This window comes from Vespa crabro, chromosome 3 (genome assembly GCF_910589235.1).
Source record: "Vespa crabro chromosome 3, iyVesCrab1.2, whole genome shotgun sequence".
NCBI classification, from domain to species: domain Eukaryota; kingdom Metazoa; phylum Arthropoda; class Insecta; order Hymenoptera; family Vespidae; genus Vespa; species Vespa crabro.
The window spans coordinates 13,483,787-13,504,030 of NC_060957.1; the positions used below are offsets into that span (position 1 = coordinate 13,483,787).

Genomic DNA, 20,244 nt, shown 5'->3' on the forward strand with positions numbered 1-20,244 from the left:
TTCAAATTATTCATCCTATCTTATTTACTAACAAATACGTGTATATATATATATATATATATATATATATATATATGTGTGTGTGCGTGTGTGTGCCGAAACTTTTTTCTGTCCCTTTTTAGAAATGTACATATGTATGTAAAAGAATATATCGATAAAATCTTCATTTAAATTGATCGAATTGATACATTGTTTTAATTATTTCGTTTCTTCGTTTAATTTAAATATTAATGTTATGAATCTTTAACGATATTTGAAAGTTGAGTATACATCAGAGTAATCTCCAATGAGAATCCATATTCTTTCTGACCAATGACGAAAGCGAATTTAAAAGAGCTAACCAATCGGAATATTGTCCAATGGAAAGAACTTTATAATGCTATATAAGCGCAAGGACCAATCATGATATTCTATTTGAAGCTATACAAAGTTCAAATTCATTATGGCTGTATTTTCATGTTAGGTATATTTAAAAGGCACCCTAATGTTAGCATGCTGTCATGAGTAGTTCAATGAATGGTAATGCGTTGTATCTGATGATTGACGTTCTTTAATTAAGCGAAGTATTTTTAATAAATTTATTTCTATTATTAAAACATGTGATTGAGTATAAAGATGTCGGAAATATATAAATTGAAAAAATTTAAGAACTGCTGACAAGCAAAATATGAGAGAAACTAAATGTTGATTAATAAAATTATGTACATACGTCCGCACAACGAGTTCAAAAGATACATTTTTTTGATATATCAAATTTAATTGATATGATTTTTGTCTGATGTATTAGAAAGATAATTAAAAAAAATCATGTCACCTGAATTAGCAAAGAAGAAGCATACTAAATATTTCCAAAGATTATTACAAATTATGCCAAGTAGATTGGCAGAATTAGATTCTAGCAGATCGGTCATAGCATTTTTTGCTATATCTGGATTAGACGTATTAAATTCTTTGGATGAAATTGGAGATGATATGAAAGCAGATGTTGTGGACTGGATTTATAGACTTCAAATTGCAGGAGCCGGACCACGATCTGGATTTCAAGCATCAACAACAATACCAAAAGAGGCCTCAAAGTATCAATGTGGTCATTTAGCGACAACATATACAGGATTAGTTACTCTTGTAATTCTTGGGGATAATTTAGATAGAGTGGATAAAAAATCTGTTATCGAGGGAGTACGTGCCTGTCAAAACCCCGATGGATCCTTTAAAGCCATTGTAATGGGATATGAGAGTGATATGAGATTTCTTTATTGTGCTTGTTGCGTTTCTGCAATTTTAGATGATTGGTCGGGTGTAAATAAAGCAAGTGCCATCGATTATATTTTAAGAAGCATTGTAAGTTAATATTTATCTACTTGTTTAACTGTAACATTGATCAAGATTATTATTTTTTATGCTTCTATTGTAATAAAGATATATATATCTATATTGTAGTCGTATGATGGAGCAATTGGCCAAGGTCCTGGATTAGAGTCTCATGGAGGATCTACATTTTGTGCGATAGCCAGTTTATTTCTTATGAATGAGCTCCATAATGTATTGAACGAGGAACATTTAAATAGACTAAGGCGATGGTGCCTAATGAGACAAGATGGTGGTTTTCATGGAAGACCCGGTAAACCATCAGACACTTGCTATAGTTTCTGGATTGGTGCAACATTACAACTTCTTAATGTTGGATCATTGTCAGATCCTGATGCAAATAAAGCATTCCTATTAGAAACGCAAGATACATTAGTAGGTGGATTTGCAAAATTTTATAATTGTACTTCAGATCCTTTACATACATATCTAGGTATGTTATGTATTCATTATCAGAAAATAAAAAGAATAATGAAAACATATAACAATACTGAGATACTTATATAAGCTTATTATGTATATATATATATATATATATATATTATTAATTTTGTTCATAGGATTATGTGGTTTGAGCCTATTGGGAGAGCCTGGTCTCAGTTCAATAAATGCAGCTCTAAATATTTCTGAACGAGCTTATAGACATTTAAAAGAAATTCATGAAACATGGCGACTACAGTGATGATAATGTAAATGAAAGAACTATTCGTAACCATATCAAGCGCACAGATAAAAGTATATCGAATGGTATATTTACATTTGAATATTGAAATATATAGTGTCTGCTGTGTTATGTACGCTGAAAAAAAACATTATTCTAAAAATAGTCAATTACTGTCTAATACCAATTAGAACATTATACTTTATTAATATTTCATTTGAAATAATGACAAAAATTAAATTTCTTAAGTACAATATTAATAAATATAAAAGATGATTTAGAAAATTGATATAAACAAAAAAAAATATATATATATATATATCACACATGAATTTCACTAAAGTACAATATAAATCATGTGAAATAGATTATTATTTCCTTTTTTCTTTTTTTTTGGTTTACATAACCATTAAATTGTAAACTTATCGATAATAGTCTTCAATGATCCTAAAGATTACATTAGAAAATTTATACACGTTCTCGATCACTTTATTTTCCATTGTTTTGAAACAATCGATTTACAATCGATAAAATTATCGAAATACAGTATCAAAAGGACCAATCAGCGATAAGAATCACTTAGATAATCTTCGATCGATAATGACGTCAGCGGCAAAAATTTCTAGTCCTGCCATCTACTGTGGCGCGATACGAAATACTTATTGTAATCGAAGATAGCCGAGAATATCCGAAGTAATAGAATATCATCGTTCCTGTATCCCTACCAGATCGCACGGCGACAGTTCCCCATGGTAACGAGGGTAGGTTCGCGAAGCACAACAGACGACGTTCGTTCGCGCGAGTGGTGCGATCTGCTCGTGTCCTAGGACGGTCGGTCGATCGGACACGCGTTTTCTCTACTCTACCTGTCGAAAGTTAGTGGCCTCGTCGTTCTTCGCGCCACGTTCGCGATCCTTAATCGTGGGATATTTGATATACGATCTCCGAAATACAATAAAAAGGAAGTTGAATATAAAATAGGAAAAAAAGAGGAAGAAAGATAGAAAGAGAGAGAGACAGAGAGAGAGAGAGAGAGAGAGTGAAAGAGAAAAAGAGAGAGAGAGAGAGAAAGAGAGAGAGAGAGAGAGAGAGACGTTATTAAGCGGATTTTTTTCCCAACGGGACGTTGCGTCTCGAGAGGAATCTTTTAACCGTCATCGGTGTTGGGTCGCGACCGCGACCCAAAACATCATCAGAGGTTAGTGCGCGCGATAGATTTAAATTGGCACGGCGAAACTTTAATTTTTCAATGAATTTTTTTTTTTTTAACCTTCCCATCGTACTTAATTCATTAGAGATCGTCCTTAAGCGATCGAAATATAAAAAGCATTGGATACTCATAGAGACGCGTTGTATTTCGCTCAACGAACGAACACTACTACGAGATTATTCAAATCGCAACGTTCACTTTTTTCTTTGTTTTTTTTCTTTCTTTCTTTCTTTTTTTTTTTTTTTTTTTTTTTTTTATTATTTCGTCGATTCACCGTTGACTCATCTCATTATCCGTCGGTTATTGTTGCGTCTTGGGAAGTCATAATCACAGTTTTTCCCTTTTCATTCTTATAAATATACAACTTTCCCGCAGTAATTCTAAACTACAGAATCACCACGCATTCATTGTTCGATCAGTAAACTTGTTTAGAATCTTGATCGTGTGCGCACGAGTAAAACTAACGAGTACAACTCCCGAAGCTACTACTACTACTACTTTTTATAAGAGGAGAACAACTTTGGTATTCATAACGGTTCCATTACTCATATTCGTAAGTAGAAAACTTTATCACGATTAAAATCAAAGTAGTAGTTGAGAATGCAAATGATTAATATTTCTACAAATCCACGATTATAAGGTATAACTTGATTTAGTTTAAAATAAAATAAAAAAAAAAAAAATAAAAAAAACCGCCAACGTACATACAATAAGCCACGTTGATTCCGCTAATTAACCTAAAATTACATTCTTATCTCTATTTTTCTATTCCGTCGAATATAACTCGATGAAGGACTTGCCACATATGTATGTATGTATGTATGTATGTATGTATGTATGTATGTATATATATATATATATGTATATCTAATTAACAACGATTAGCATTAAATTCTCATTGACCTCGATCTCAATCAAATATTATTACTTCAATAAAAATTAAAAGTAGAAAATAAAAAAAGAAAATGGAAAGAAAGAAGCTTTCGAGTGAAAATTGATTGTAGATCTGTAGATCATTTAAAATAAGAAAATAATAATAATTAAAAAAAAAAAGAAAAAAAAAAAAAAGAAAAATGAGAGAAAAAGATATCGCGTAGGGATAAGAATTGCGTGCGAATAAAAAAAAAAAAAAATAAAAAATAAAAAAAAAAGGAAAGAGAGAGAGAGAGAGAGAGACTTGTTCGTCGAAACCGTGTTCGTGCGTTTTTTTTTTTTTTTTTTTTGCTTTGCGATGAAAAAAAGAAAAGGGAAAAACACAAGGGGAAAGAAAAGAAGAGAGGAAAAAAAATAAGGAAAAAAAAAAAAAAAGAAAGCAAATAGGAACAAGCCAGCTTCGGAATAGATCGATTGCACGTGGCAAATAACGTGCAGCAGTTCTCGTCATCGTAAGGTCGTAGTAACGTTTTGCGAGACTAGGAAATATCCCGTCTGTGACATAGAAAAATAGCTTTACGCGGTGAGCCCGGAATGTACGGGCGCTTAATTATCTATTTAGTCAGTGACACAGAGAGACGACGCGCATGTCGTATGGGAGCAATTTAACGGGGCCGAGTAATATTATATATATATATATATATATATATATATATATATATGTGCATGCATGTTACGTACACCAACAAATAGTTTTAATCGCTACGTCGATTCTCTAATGTCGAAAATAAAACGAATTACAAATTAGAATATTTCGTAAGAATTTCGTCAAACAATATGAAATTTTTTTTATCCGATCCATATCCCAAAAAAACAAATACAATTGCTTCCATTTTTCAAATAATTAATTTTCCCGCCAGAACCTGATACATACATAAGTTTATTTATATAGTCATTCATATAATTATTATTATATATTCTTACGATTATTGTTTATCTAATTGTTATTATAGTTATTTATATAATTATATATATATATACGCATACACACAATATGTACAACAAAATGTCGTACGATGGAGACATAATACATTCGCCCTTATGAATTAACGATTGAAACGGGAAACAAGACTTAGTCTTTCTAATTTTATTTGAATGATCTATGAGGATAATCTTTATTCAAAGAGAGAAAAAGAGAGAGAGAGAGAGAGAGAGAGAAGAGTAAAACTCGTTAATGTAAAATATCGTCGTTTAAATAAAACCAGTAAACGAGTGCAATGAATGAGCCTGTTGTGTGACGTGTGCGCTCTACGCATGCAATTATGATGGTAAAACGAAAAAAAAAAAAAAGAACGAAGAAAAGAAAGACAAGAAAAAAGAAGGAAGGAAGGAAGGAAGGAAGGAAGGAAAGAATGAAAGAAAGAGATAGATAGATAGATAGATAGATAGATAGATAAAGAAAGAAGATGCAAAAAAGAAAAAGAAGAAAGGAAGAGAAAGAAAAAATAAAAAAGTGCGTTCCAGTTTTTTCATCCGTTCTTACTCTCGCTCCGCGTTTCTGTTGCATATGCGCGCATGCGCGTTACAAAGTAACTACGGCTTCGTAACAACATTGACCGCGCAAGCGTTCTCTCTCTCTCTCTCTCATACACACACACACACACACATACACATTCGCTTTTCTCTTCCTTTTCTATCTCTTTCTCTCTTTCTCTTACAAAATTTCCTTCGTTTTGCATATCGCGAAACTTTGTTATCGAGTCACATATCCTTCGTCTATTTATAAAAAATTAAAGATCATTAAATTTGAAATGACAAATGTCATCATAGAAAGAAAGAAAGAAAGAAACAAAAAAACGAATTCATTACAATACGAATGTTTTTGTTATTACGACGAAATAAGATTGACGAAAAAGATCTAATGATCACAAATGCGTGTAAACAAAAAAGAAAAAAAAAAATATATATATATATATATATATATATATATATATATATATATATATTAAACGAATGTTTAACATTTAGCACACGTTTAATTTATTGAATTAATATCGATATTACTTATGTACGTTATGTACATAAATTAATACACATTAGTGTTACATTAATTCGTTCGATATTAATTTTCAAACGATTTTGTAAAATGTACATACGAATTACTATACTCATAACATATACGGGTGTACAGACACACACGCATACGATAAATATATCGGGTAAAGATTCGCCCTAATTACCGTGGTACCTCTTTTATTTTTTCTTTCCCTCCCTTGTAGGTGTGAGCGCGCGCTTGTATGCGCATGCGCGGCAAATTTAATTCACGAATGCTTTCCAGAGATGAAACACGGTGTTGCTTTCGTATTTCTATACGTATACATACATACATACATACGTATAAATGTATATGAAAGGTACGAAAATACATCTCTCTCTTTCTCTTGCTCTCTTTCCTTCACACTTTCTCTCTCTTTCTCTCTCTCTCTCTCTCTCTCTCTCTCTATCTCTTTCTTCTAAGGGTTTCGAAGTTACAACATCGGTATGCGCGTTGTGCTCGTGAAAGCGAGATCTACGAACACGTGTCTCTCTCTCTCTCTCTCTTTCTTTCTTTCTCTCTCTCTCTCTCTCTCTCTCTTTTTCATTTTCCCTCTTTCTCTTTCTCTCTCAGTCTTTTTCGAGAACGAGGTATAAACCCTCGTGTTCTTAAAACTGCCACCGTATACGCGAAATATACCTTTATCCAAGGGGACGAACGACGTCTCGAAAGTCGTATTTAAGGGAACATCGAGTGACCCTTTTGTGGACGTTAATAATCTCGCGTATACCACGTGTTTAGAGTTCCTTTTCTCTTTTGGGGTTTAGAAAAAATGTATATGTATACGTGTATGTGTACGTTTTTCTTTAATATATATATATATATATATATATATAGTACTACAGCATTTGATAATACTATATAGTATTATATTATAAATTATTAATACAATATAATACATTTATCTATATATACTATTAGAGTATAATATAACATAATACATATATATATACATATACATATATATATATATATATATATATATACTATCTATCTATTTATCTATCTATCTATTTATATATATATATATATATATATATATATATATATATATAAAATGTATTACCTATACGTGAACGCAGTTACATAAACGATCATAAAGTATATAGACGAAGTTTTGGCGATAAGGCAGGTGGTAGGCATCCTCGAGAAAGATGCTCGTTTTAACAAGGAGGGGTTACTGCCAGTTGCACAGCTGTCGATGAGTAACAGCTGCATCTTGGGGAGAGTGAAAAAGAAAAACTATCAAGGGCGGCCAAGAAAAAGCGAACTTGGGGAGGGTTGTTTGCTTGTTTCCTTACTGGCTCGCACATAGCCAATCCAATGAAATCCTCAAGATGTTTCAAATTGCTCCCTGCAATTGATCGTATTATATATGTACATACGTATGTATATATATATATATATATATATGTATGTATATACGTACGTAAGACATTGACTCAAAGTAAAACTCCAAATGCAATTATATCCTCTCGTAAAGCATGTATTATTTCATCACATAAATCTTAGTTTACTGTAGTTATACGTTGTCTTCTCAAAATAAATAGCTCTTCGTATTATTATCTTCACTCGAGACGGCAAAAAATCTCTTCCGACTCAAATCCAGAAAACTTCTTCAACTTGGGTAGTCGTTAAGTTCGATATAATGTTCGAGAAAGTCTAAAAGTCTCTTCATGTCGAATATATCTCTTCATGGCTCTCGTTTCCTTTTTCTTTATCTTTTTTTTTTTTGTTTTTTTTTTTTTTTATAACAATGTAGTTACACACACGTAACCTGCTTTATTTTCTTTTCTTCTTTTTTTCCTTTTTCTTTTCTTTTTATTTTCTTTCTTTTTTTTTATTTTATTTTTTATAGGTTTAGGGTAGAAATTTACGATGTGGCTACAAATGGATTGATGTAACGTAAACTAACATTATAGGGGATAAGTACCATTACTGTACTTTCATCTTCTTTCTTTCTTTTTTTTTTTTTTCACGATTCGATAGCTGCTCTTGAAAGCTCGAACACGAACAATCATCTTTGATGGGTTAAATTTGTACACGTGTATCGTATAATTTTTTTCTAGATTCGATAAATCATTCTTCGAGTAGCTTATAAATTTAAACAGGAAACAGTACTCTGTTGTGGGTAAAAAAATTTTGTACACGTGTTAGAAATTATTGTATTATTTTTTCTTTCTTCTTTTTGTTTTTCTTCTTTTTTTTAATAACCCCTCCTTCGAGGAACTTAGAAATTTAAGCACAAAACAGTCTTCTATTATATGTAAAGATGTTGTACACGTGTTAGAAATTATCGTTTCATTTTTCCAAGAGTCATTAGTTCCTCATTCGAGAAACTTAGAAATTAGATGACGAAAAAACAGTCCACTATTGTACGTAAAAAAAAAAAAAAAAAAAATGTTCTACACGTGTTGGAAATTATCGTCTTTTTTTTTTTTCTTTTCAAGGTTCGACAATTAATCCCCTCCTTCGAGGAGAATAGAAAATATCGAGAAGGATGAATAGCAAGTTCTCTCGCATACATTTTAATTGTTTTACAGATGTTACAAATTGTGTAGTCATTACTGAAAGAAAAATATAACGAGGCAAATGATAAGGATAGTTTTAATATTAGAAATGACACGACTATGTAATATATATTCATCGCCCGCACATCGTCCTTGTCTCTTCGATCCACGAAGTCTCTTCACGCTTCTGGAATACGTCCACGTTCATTTTAAATCAAATAATTCGCTCATCGACCTTGCGATGGACTTTCTCCACATTGCAACGTACCTTACACGTCTCAATAATTTGATAAACGACGTGCACGTAAAACATTCCAACTAGTATGCAGCAAAGCAATCTCAATGTGTTTCCTGTATTCTATATACACATATACAACAATATATATATATATATATATATATATATATATATATATATATATATATTATATACACATAGTAACGAATGCTTCTAATCGTATTATCGGTTTCCTACTACACAGTATCATAATTACAAAGTTGTCTTGTTGAAGAAACACGTCTGTGCTATATATGGAAATACACGCGCGCGCACACACACACACACACACACACACACACACACACACACACACACACACACACACACACACACACACACACACATATATATATAATCACGTATAAGAATAATGTAGAATGTTAAATGACATGACGCGTTTTAACATCTGACTCATTGTCATAACTCATAAATGATACGAAACTCTCGAGTACATTAGCGTCCGTCCATATTCTTATCGAAAAAATGTTTAACCTTTTATTAATGCGAACGATAACGAGCCAAATGATATTTACCTCGAAACAATAAAGGATATATATAGGATAATTTTTATTTTATTTCTATTAAAAGGAAAAAAAAAAGAAAGAAGTGGCGTGGTTGGATTGATTGGTCGAGGTCGGGGGGGGGGGTGGATGTGAAGGAGAAAGAAAAGAAAAAAAAAGGACAACAGAAAGATATCTATTGGCATTGAATATTAGCCTAAATTCATTCGATAGATAACGACGAGACCAATCGTCGATTACAAAAAAGATATCGGAAAAAGAGTAAAATATAAAAAAGAAAAAAAAAGAAAGAAAAAAAAAAGGAGAAGGAAACAAAAGAAAAATATCAAAATAATCTCTCGTTGAATGATAAAGATCTCGTTCTAATCTCGGATTAGAGTGCTCGCTTGTGGATTTTATATGAAAAGGAAAGAAAAAATAAAAAGAAAGAAAGAGAGAGATAGAAAAACGAAATGAGAAAAATTCCTATAAGTTTCACGAGTTTCAGTAAAAAAATAATCTTCCTTCGTTAGAGAAATGTCAGAGGAAAAAAGAGAAAGAGAGAGAGAGAGAGAGAGAGAGAGAGAGAGAAGACGGATATAGAGACAGAGACAGTGATAGAATGAGATAGGAGTGGGGAGTTGGCGGGGAGGAGAGGAGGAAGAAAAAAGGACAGAAAACGTACGATCGCTGTCATCTTGATAGAGTGAATGAGAACGTTTTTGAATGGGAGACTGGGTTCAAGTGGTTGGATAAAACGGGAGCGGTAGTAAGATAGTAAGCGATGGTAGTTCTTCTTTGCTACCATCTGCGTCGTCTTTGCTGATTCGTGAAAGAAGCAAACTAACAAAGAGGGGTGGGGAAATATAGGGAGGGATAAGAGAGAGAGAGAGAGAGAAAGAGAAGAAGAAATGGAAAAAGAGGGTGAGAGAAGAAAAGTTTGCCGATCGATCATAGGCCACCATCCGTGTTCCTGATCGACTAGTCCTTGTTATCGCTGCGAGCCTATCTCGTGCGCATAAAACTCGAAATGTTAAAGAGAGAGAGAGAGAGAGAGAAAGAGGTAGATATAGAGATAGAGATAGAGATAGAATCGGTGTTCACATTCCGCGAAAGCCGACTCATTAATTTACGGGAGGAAAGCATTGATCGTGGAAGATTCCGTAACGTGACGGTGTGTTCTATCCTCTTTTATTTTTATTTATTCGTCTCTTTCTCTCTTTTTCTTTTTTATTTATGTTCTCTCTCTCTCTCTCTCTCTCTCTCTCTCTCTCTCTCTACTTCTCTTTCTCTCTTTTTTATCTCTTTCTTTTTCTGATTAGATACGATATATGAAAAGAAGAAAGAAAGAAAGAAAGAAAGAAAGGAAGAAAGTAATAATTTATTCGAATTTTTTATGATTACATTTTTCCCCGATTCGATTTTTTTCACGATCAATCGACAATTTCACGATTCTTTATGATAACCTCTTCAAATGTCGAATGAGAGTCTCTGGTTCGCCTTGACGCTCCTTGCAAATCGATCCAACTGCCAAAGGCTCCTCTCCGTGTGCCTTATAGTCTTATACCTAGTCGCATTCACCTCACTCTCATTTTCTCTCTCTCTCTCTCTATATATATCTATCTATCTTTCTCTCTCTATCTCTTTCTCCCTTTCTCTCTCTCTCTCTCTCTCTCTCTCTCTCTCTCTCTCTCTCTCTTTCTCTCTTTCTAAGAGGAGGAGCGAATAGAGGAGCGCGATAGGGACGCAGCTACTTGTCCACCCTTGGTTGTTATCTATGATACGAATTTTATCGAAGGGATGAGAAATGTGTCTCGGAGAACATCGTTGAGCACTTAAGAAATTGCGAAAGAAACAAACGATGAATGCGAGAGGAGAGTATTTTAGAGAAAGAAGAAAAGAAATAAACATATGAACGAACAAAGAAATAAAAAAAAAAAAAAATAAAAAATAAAAAAAAAAAGAAAGACATTGGGGAACCATCGGGAGAGCGATACTGTTTATACGATTAATTGTTTTTCTTTTCTTTTCTTTTTTTTTTTTTTTTTTGTTCTCATTTTGTTCTTAAGCGACCTTAGTCACGTTTACGAAAACATATTACGAAAAGAGAAAGAGAAAGAGAGAGAGAGAGAGAAGAAAATTAAATAAGAAAAGAAAAGAAATAATAACATTTTGTCCCTCTCGAACATTTGTTTTTTCCACTTTAGAATAAATGAATCTAACAATAGTTCTTCTTTACTAATCCTTATTGAGATCCTTAAGAGTTATCTAATAATCAATCATTCGTCTTGTTTTTGAATAAAATCGAATAGTTAATCGTTGAACTCACGTTTATAGAATCCTATCGTGATATTCACGAGCGAGACTTTCGTATTGACTCTCTAACGTGATATTTCTTCGATATTTAACGAGAAAGTTTATGATGTGAAATTCGTTCGATCGAATGTTATTATTATTATTAGAATTTTCATTATGAAAAATCTAACGAGGAAGCAAATATTATTGAGAACTTTATGAGAATATTTTTAAATCGTTGTTAGAAGCCTGAAGCCGATTAATAGATTAATCTGATCGTCGATTAAAAGCGGTAAACGTGGAGGAGAGAACATGCGTTTATGTACATATATATATATATATATATATGTACATGTACGTGTGTATCTCGTATATGTCTCTTCTTTTTTCTTCTAATACACAATATACATAGAGATAAATAACATGTGTACGTATGTACATTCGTTAGTTCGTTCGTTCGTTCGTTGCATTACATCGTTTTATAAAGTACCTCGTGGTTTCCGAGAGCATTGACTTTACTCGTTACATGCTTCATAATTGCTTAGAAAAGCTCTATGTCTTTTAGGTGGCGTGGGGCACGGCCGTAATGGAATTACAGAGCTGGTTACTCTACCATCTCGTAGCTGTAACCGACTGCAATCAAGGTATACAGCTACTTCCGCACATACATTAGATGGGATCTATTTAACGCGCACTCTCTAATATACTGCGTCTCGAACTTCAATGTAAATTTTATCTGTCTTTATTTTTTTTTTATTTTTTCATTTTTTATTATTATTATTATTATTATTATTATTATTATTTTGTATTTGTTATCTTTTTTGTTTGCTTCGCTTCGTAATTTTATTTAAAAAAAAGCCTTCAATGTTCGCACTTTAAATATTTTTATCGATCGACTATTACAATTCTTCGTACATTTCTTCACAAATATTAAATGATTCATTTTATTCGTTTTATTGAACATCTTATTATTTCTCGAATCTGTACGGCTTATATTTTACGTTGTCACATTAATTATTTTCTCATATATTATATTTTAGTTAAATTTATCTGAGTTCGGCCAACGTTCACAAGTCCACTGGCATTTTTTCTTTTTTGTTATTTAATTTCCAATCCCGTTATCGTCAAGAGGAAATAGCGGTTTACCAATGTTTGATGGTGAGTATATCTTATCGACGACGTCATTAATTGTAATCTTTTATTCTGAAAGAAATCGAGATGAATAGAACGATATTTTTTTTTTTTTGATTATTACCAACAATCTTCAAATATAAGTTCGAAAATGAATTTGCAATAAAATTAATTCAATTTCTCTTTAGCGTGAGAAAAATTTTTTTTTCACATATTATTCATTTATAATTTTATGATTGCATTCTCCATTCAGTGAATAGATCTCTTGATTGTTAAAATTGTATCCATAACCGGAAGGGCGTGTACTTGACCGTTCATTGTTATTGTTCTTCCAACTCGATTTCTTTTGCAAGGTGAACCGTGAGAAGTTAATGACAATCTTAACGGAACTTAACGGCAAGTATTTCCTGTACGTTCTTAAAACGTATGCGTATAATCATCGCAAAATTTTCATTAAATCTTACTTAAATATATTACAGTGATGCAGTCGGCAGCTACAATCGGTGGTGGTGGAACTTATCCTGCCGGAGGCACCGGAAGTCGTGCTCGAGACTTGGGTCTTCGTGCTCAGAAGAAGCTATTGGGACGAGTGGTCTCCACTGGTGCTGGAAGGTCTCTTCTAATAGATGACGCGACCACTTCACTCTTGGACAATCTTTACAAGCTGATGGAAAGGGCGACGAAGAACAATCCATCCTTAGATAAAAAACAACCGGAGAAAGTTCTCAAGAATATTGTTAAATTGTCCATCAAGGTAAAACTATTTCATTTAGTTGAAATTAATTCTCTATAACGCAATGTTTTGAGAGGATACGTATGCGTGTAGTTTCTTTTTCTCCCGTGTTTATAAACGATATAATATATAATGTTTACAAATAGATCATACGATGAAACTTATCTTGTAATGTAGTATATCTCTTACATTTGATAAAAGATTAACGTTTGTATATGAATTACGAATAATTCTGTAGAGGAAAAACGAAATAAGAGTTAAACAAAAAAAAAAAAAAAGGAACACAGATATATCAATATATGCGTAAATTCAAAGTTACGTGACGCCTTATAAAGGATTAATTTATTTGCTTTGAAATAAATGACAGTAAATTCAATGTCGATATTCGAGCAGACTATAAAAAGAGATGATTATTTATTATTTATTATTCAATTCGCAAATTCTTCGTCGCAGATTGCAAAATGAAGAAGAAAATAAAAAAAAAAAAGAAAAAAGAAAAACTTGTTCAGGGTTTGTCAATTCTTGTTAATTAATTCCAATGCAAATGATTAATGCAATATATCTAGTGTGGCTTCTCTTCTGTAAACTCGACGACGTTCACTCTTTTAATACACAGGTTGGGCTGTTGCAACGTAATCAACAACTCGGTCCAACGGATGATGCAAAACTTGTTGAGATCAGGACAGCTTTGAGAGCAGTAGCGATGGCTGTGGTCTCCTTCTACGAACTCGAATTCAGTTTCGACAAAGCGTACTTAACTCGATCCCTCGAGCGTTGTCGATCAGCGATACAAGGTCTGATAAAGCCTCACTTGACGGACAAGTCTCAGGATCGATGCGATCAGGTCTTCGATTTTCTAAGAAATCCCGAATTTTTAGATTCGGTGTTTAGGCAAGATTCTGAACACAGACCAATCCTCGGGATGCTAGTCAGTGATATAAACAAAGCCTTAGATGCTGGACATCTTTGACTTCTTGTAGATTCCATTGTGCTCGATCGATATTAATGAAATGCTAAGAAAGGACAACGATCGATGGATGGATGAATATCGATTATTGTTCGATCTTTGCATGGAACCATCAAAGAGGGTTCATTAGAAATTTTCATAAGTGTTCACTCTCTGCCCATACGCGTGCGTCGATCTTTTTAACGATATTTTCATAGAATTTACGCACGAACGTACGTACGCACATTAGCCGATTTTGTTTAATGCAACGATCATTGAAAAAAAAAAAAAAAAAAAAAAAGAAAAAGAAAAAAAAACGATATACATTTTTCGTATACATACGTATTTTATATGTATACGTGAACGTCGCTAGTTACACGATTGATGAACGTATCTATTGATTTATGCAATAATCGTTCAATACTCTGCTTAATTTAAGAATGTCGACATATATTGTGTAAACGAATTATATTTATTCGCGCGCCTAATTGCTAGGAATTATTAATAAGTAATTAATATCTGCCGCGGAAGTTCGAATTTCGGCGATCTTGTTGACGGATGTTCAAAAGAGATCCTTGGAATGTAAAATGGAATCGTCTCACACGTAATGCACGTTAAAAAAAAAAAAAAAAGAATAGGAAGAAGAAAAAGAAAAGAAAGGAAAAGAAGAAAAAAAAAAAAAGAATACATTCACCACGCGATAAACATTTTATAAATGATAATCACCACATATCTTAATTTAACAACATACACATTACTTATATGCGTACATTTCAAGGATAATATTGTAATGTGTATATCTTATCGAAAAATTTCGATATCAAGGATACACGCATTTTATATACAGTTATACACCTCCTCTCTTTACACGTTATTTATGATGATTATCTATATAGCGAAATGTTGTACCAATGGTCAATAAATTATTTATAAATGCGAAACCTTTTTTTTTTTTTCGTTATTATTGTTGTAACCTTTATTATAACCTTTAACGTAAAAAAAAAAAAAAAAAAACAGACATTATTTGCGGGACAAAAATGAATTATTCGATAAAATATTTTCAAGTTTAGATTATAAAATTAAAACAAATAAAGAAATAAAAACAAAAAAAATACAACGATAAATTATTATATTTCACGTGTTATCACGCGATCGTTCTTGCAAAAAGATTTCGTTTATTTTTTTAAAGCCGATTCGCAAGGTCTGATATCTTATAATAGTTTACGCCAACAATGATTACAGGCATGATTCTTGACCGATATAGACGAACAAGGTCTTATTTTTACAAGACGAATATACGACTTTTACGAATTTTTCACAAAGCTTCATTCTTTGTACGCATTACGTACTACGTTCGTTCTCTCGAAGGAACATCATTTTTTTGACGCGATTTTTGTTCTTCTCTTCTTCTTCTTTTTCAGGATAAAAAAGTTCATTCAAAAAAAAATTCAAAAAAGTCATATCCTCGCATAAATCTTCATCTTTTGTTAATCAAAATAGAATTGAAAGATTACACATTTATTCTAGCTGTTGGCGTAAATTTTGTTTTTTCGTAGGAAAAAGAAAAAAAAAAAAACAAAAAAGTTCCGTATAGTGGCGCCCCTTGAACTTTGCGGTAAAAGATAGGAAGCTCGTACCACCACCTCTACTGATTTTCATATAAACGCTTCAGTTTGAGTATGTGTTTTGTTTCCATGAAGTAGAAATGAATGTCTGCCTGCTTGGTTTGCCTCTGCCTTGTCTGCGTAAATTGATGCTCTCAGATTTTTTGTTCCATTCTAAAAGCAAGGAAACGCGTTTACGCGAGATTCTCTACAAAGAGAACTCGACACATCGTAACACATTTGAACATTCTTAATGAGCTTTGAATGAATAATGATCATATGTTCAAGAAATAAAGAAAGAATATGTGTTCAGCCATTCGTGCCAATTTTCTTTTTATATATTATACATTAGAAATGTCAAAATTTTATGAGCAACGTTTAGAATAATGGCAAACATTTAGTATTCGTAATTCAGGGGATATAATTTAGAAGCACGCGGTCGTATGAAACATCTCGAGATCTTTCAAAATAAATTCCTGAATGTAAACGTTAACAGATACACGCCAATCGTTTATCTACATCAAGAAACAGAAATAGACTATATAAACGAATATATTATAAAGATTTAATAGAAAGATCTTATCAAGATCAGTTATAACGTAATGAATCATTGTAAAATATTCTAATGTATAAAAAGCTACGATCTATCTTTCGAATACAAACATAAATTATTTTATGATCCTTCTTCTCTTTAATACTTAACTTAATATTTAATATAATTCGAATATATATATATAGATTTTTCTAACTTATTTTCCTATAATTAAGATTTATTAATTAATAATATTAGGCAAAAAAATTAGAAATGTTTCTCTATTATTTTTATACTAAAGGAAATATTATAAAATTTCGAGATTATTTAAACAATAATCTATTTATTTGAACGTCACGTAACATGCGTTAAAAATAATATAATATTATTAATTTGATATCTCGATAGATTTAAATTTTGAACTTGAAGTTGTTGCCTGTTTATAATGTCAATAAAAACAAACGCCGTAGTAACTTTGATAATTATCGAGTCAGTTGTCTTTTACATTCTGTCGAATAAACATTGAAATTTTGTTTGGAGCAGGATATGTATCGTACGAGGATTAACATATACTCAATGTAAATAAATTTTATATCAAACATTTCTTCAATATTTTCTTATTATAACAATGATAATAATAATTTTGTTTTCATTTTTCTGTTGCAATCATGCACGAAGCAATAAAGGAATCGCAAAGTGGTGTATCATTAAACAAAGAAAAAGTAATCGCGAACTAAAAGCATTGTTTGTTCGTTCGCGTTTCGTTGAATTTAAAAAGCAAGTGTATTTGAATCGATTGCCTGTAAGATGTAATCATTAAAATCAGTGTTCGCAATGTTTTCTTTTTTCTTTTTTAACAATCGTATTAAAGATTGTATTAAATAAAAGATAAATTAGTAAAGTCTCGCGAATTAAATTCAGTGACCGTCCGATAATAAATAACTACCGCGTATTAGAATCAATGAATCAGAGAAGAGGATCTCAACCAACTTCGATGTCGACCTATCTCATTTTCAACCATCTACGAATCCAACCACCTTCAATTTCGACCTAAATCGCAGACGAGTGTTTTGGAGCCATCGCGGAACTTCTTAAGTAGTAAGTGAATTTGTAAGTTCCTACAATTATTCAATTATATTGAGAATGAAAGATCTGAATTGGCACAAGTGATTTGATTGAATTGATTAATAAGTAAAAGAGCTTTGTTAATTATTGATATAGTTTTCTTTTGCATTCCGACGTATAAACATCGAAATTCACTCATTCCATGCGGATAAGCTTAGACAATTTATAATTTCATTTATTTTCATCTTTATTTATTGACACGTATAGTCATATAATAGTTTAAACAATTATTCAAGATTAATTATTCTAGGTTTTTTGTTTTTTGTTTTTTTTTTTTTTTTTTGGATGGAACCTTTGAATATGGGCCTTTAGGCGTGCTACTTTATCTCAGTATTGCATGGAACTCTTGTGTAGAACCCTTGGGAGGGACCCTTGGGTGTGGGCCCTTGGGAGGGGCCTTGGGCGGGTCTCCTTTCTTCAGTAAGGAAAAATCGAGCTCGATTTTGGTACTCTAGTTTGGCTCGGGTGGGGCGATCTTCGAGATGTCCACCCCTCTTTCTCTAAGTTCCATCGTTCTCAGACGCGTGCGCATTCCGTCTTTCATCTCTTCTCTTTCTCTTTTTCTTTTCTTCAACTCTTCTCTATTTTTCTTCTTATCTTTCTCTTAATTTCAATTAATCCTTTTTTCTACTAATTTTCTTCCACTTATTCCTTTTCTTTTCTCTTTCTCTACTAACCTTCATCTATTTCCTATTAAATTTCTTCCTCTAACTATTCTTTTCTTACTCCTCTTTCTCGACTAACTTCTTTCTTTTCTTTATTTCTCTTCTTTTTCTTTTCTTTCTCTTTTTTTTCTTCTTCAGGCTGAATCATCGAGGGATGGATTTGTCTGCAATTGAGTGATTAAGCAACAAGGATTTGATATATCGACGCGGATATCCGATATTTTGTTTATGTGCTCGCGATTTGTAATCGTAAGATTACATATTTAGACGGAAGCTTACGAAACCTTTCCGCATTATATAAAGAGAGGAAATGTCTCCTTTCTTTTGTACGAATAGAATAAAAAGAAGATCCATGCCCGCGTTAGTGGACACCAGATGTGGATATTCATGCATCCGATTAAATGGACTACCGTGGACTTCGTTTTATTGTTTGAAATTCGGTCCTGTTATTCATAAGCGAGAACTGATCCTCTTACAGATAGCGTTGGTAGCTTGAATTCTCTATAAATAGCATTGTTCTTCCGATACCGAGAATTTTAGAGTAGAATCATCGTCAACCTCATCGTAGGTCTTCAAATGCAGCAACCTCCACGTGGTGAGATTTGGATCTTTACTATTTACGATATATCGAAATCTAATTCGAAAGCAAATACTATCGGGCGAATGGTTGTACATTTTCGATCTAATTCTAACTAAATATCATTAAAGTATTAACACTTTACGTTGCTAATAATATTTCAACGGATAAATATATTATATATGGCAGAATTCTAAAATAATTTCTTAGAGAAACTCATTGAAAAATTCGAATTATTCCTTACTTGTTCTCACTTATACTTATCAGATTAAATACTATATCTTCTATTCTATTTACGTACGCCATTATATATGCATTAAATATTTTCTATCTATCGTTGTTGTTATTATCTCTTTTATATGATATGTATTCTATCGCGAATGATATCCAACTAATGGTTACTTAAATATGCTTTAACTATTAGTATAAGTAATTAATAAGAAATTCAAAAATATAAAAACTTTCTACAATTAACAAATACTTTTCAATTAGTCTATCTTCAGAAAAGTATAATATAGCATATGGTTTTTTTCTTGCTTTTATCAGACGCGCGATTCCACGTTAATCCGATTTTTAATGGGAGTTAATAGAGTATATAACTTCCACAAGCTTATACACCGATAAAACAGATGCATAGTGGGAATGGTATTTCCCTATTATACTTGTAGTTCATATTTTGTCCATAAATGTCGCTAAAGTCACATATGGTACGATCGAAAAAGGTGGAGAACTGTTTTATACTACGTAAATATATCATGTTTAAAATCATATTTGAAAAATCCCATTTCGTATTTGTTGTATTAAAATATGACGTATACGATAATCAAACACATTATAATTTTTTATTTTCATAAGTGCATGAAAACAAATAATTACCACGAAATAATAATTAAATATAACTTAAAGAAATATCATTTTTATGACTAAAATAGATTTAACAAAATATCAGCGAATAATGATTACCATAAATTTACAAATGGATAAAATCAACTTGTTTTTTCTTAAACAAAAAGATATTAAGGTAAAAATACATAAATTACGTAAAACGAAATAATAATAATAATAATAATAATAGTAATAATAATAATAATAATAATAATAATAATAATAATAATAAAAATAATAATAATAATAATAAT

The 20,244-nt window shown here is 31.8% G+C and overlaps 2 protein-coding genes and 1 long non-coding RNA gene across 10 annotated transcripts; all 3 read left to right on the plus strand.

The window, feature by feature from the left end:
• The first annotated feature begins 503 nt into the window (after window positions 1-503).
• On the plus strand, window positions 504-2,199 carry LOC124422650 (geranylgeranyl transferase type-1 subunit beta). 2 transcript variants are annotated; one of them, XM_046959406.1, is made up of 3 exons: window positions 504-1,341; window positions 1,441-1,801; window positions 1,929-2,199. In XM_046959406.1, exons 1-3 carry the CDS (start codon window positions 808-810, stop codon window positions 2,048-2,050), a joined length of 1,017 nt encoding a protein of 338 aa, XP_046815362.1. In that variant the 5' UTR covers window positions 504-807; the 3' UTR covers window positions 2,051-2,199. The 2 variants fall into 2 exon arrangements, with proteins under 2 accessions (XP_046815362.1, XP_046815363.1); XM_046959407.1 differs by having other exon boundaries at window positions 1,441-1,743.
• Window positions 2,200-3,011: 812 nt separating this feature from the next.
• On the plus strand, window positions 3,012-15,543 carry LOC124422651 (tumor necrosis factor alpha-induced protein 8-like protein). Of its 7 annotated transcripts, none has more exons than XM_046959410.1 (6): window positions 3,167-3,227; window positions 12,358-12,436; window positions 12,833-12,950; window positions 13,277-13,319; window positions 13,403-13,677; window positions 14,273-15,543. In XM_046959410.1, exons 3-6 carry the CDS (start codon window positions 12,948-12,950, stop codon window positions 14,624-14,626), a joined length of 675 nt encoding a protein of 224 aa, XP_046815366.1. In that variant the 5' UTR covers window positions 3,167-3,227; window positions 12,358-12,436; window positions 12,833-12,947; the 3' UTR covers window positions 14,627-15,543. The 7 variants fall into 7 exon arrangements, with proteins under 7 accessions (XP_046815371.1, XP_046815364.1, XP_046815365.1 ...); XM_046959411.1 differs by lacking the exon at window positions 3,167-3,227 and adding an exon at window positions 3,745-3,792; XM_046959415.1 differs by lacking the exons at window positions 12,833-12,950; window positions 13,277-13,319 and adding an exon at window positions 3,659-3,792 and having other exon boundaries at window positions 3,012-3,227.
• Window positions 15,544-17,111: 1,568 nt separating this feature from the next.
• Window positions 17,112-20,095, plus strand: LOC124422427. The gene is made up of 3 exons (XR_006941866.1): window positions 17,112-17,316; window positions 17,417-17,836; window positions 18,667-20,095. It is a non-coding gene; the product is annotated as an uncharacterized LOC124422427 (long non-coding RNA).
• The last annotated feature ends 149 nt before the right edge of the window (window positions 20,096-20,244 follow it).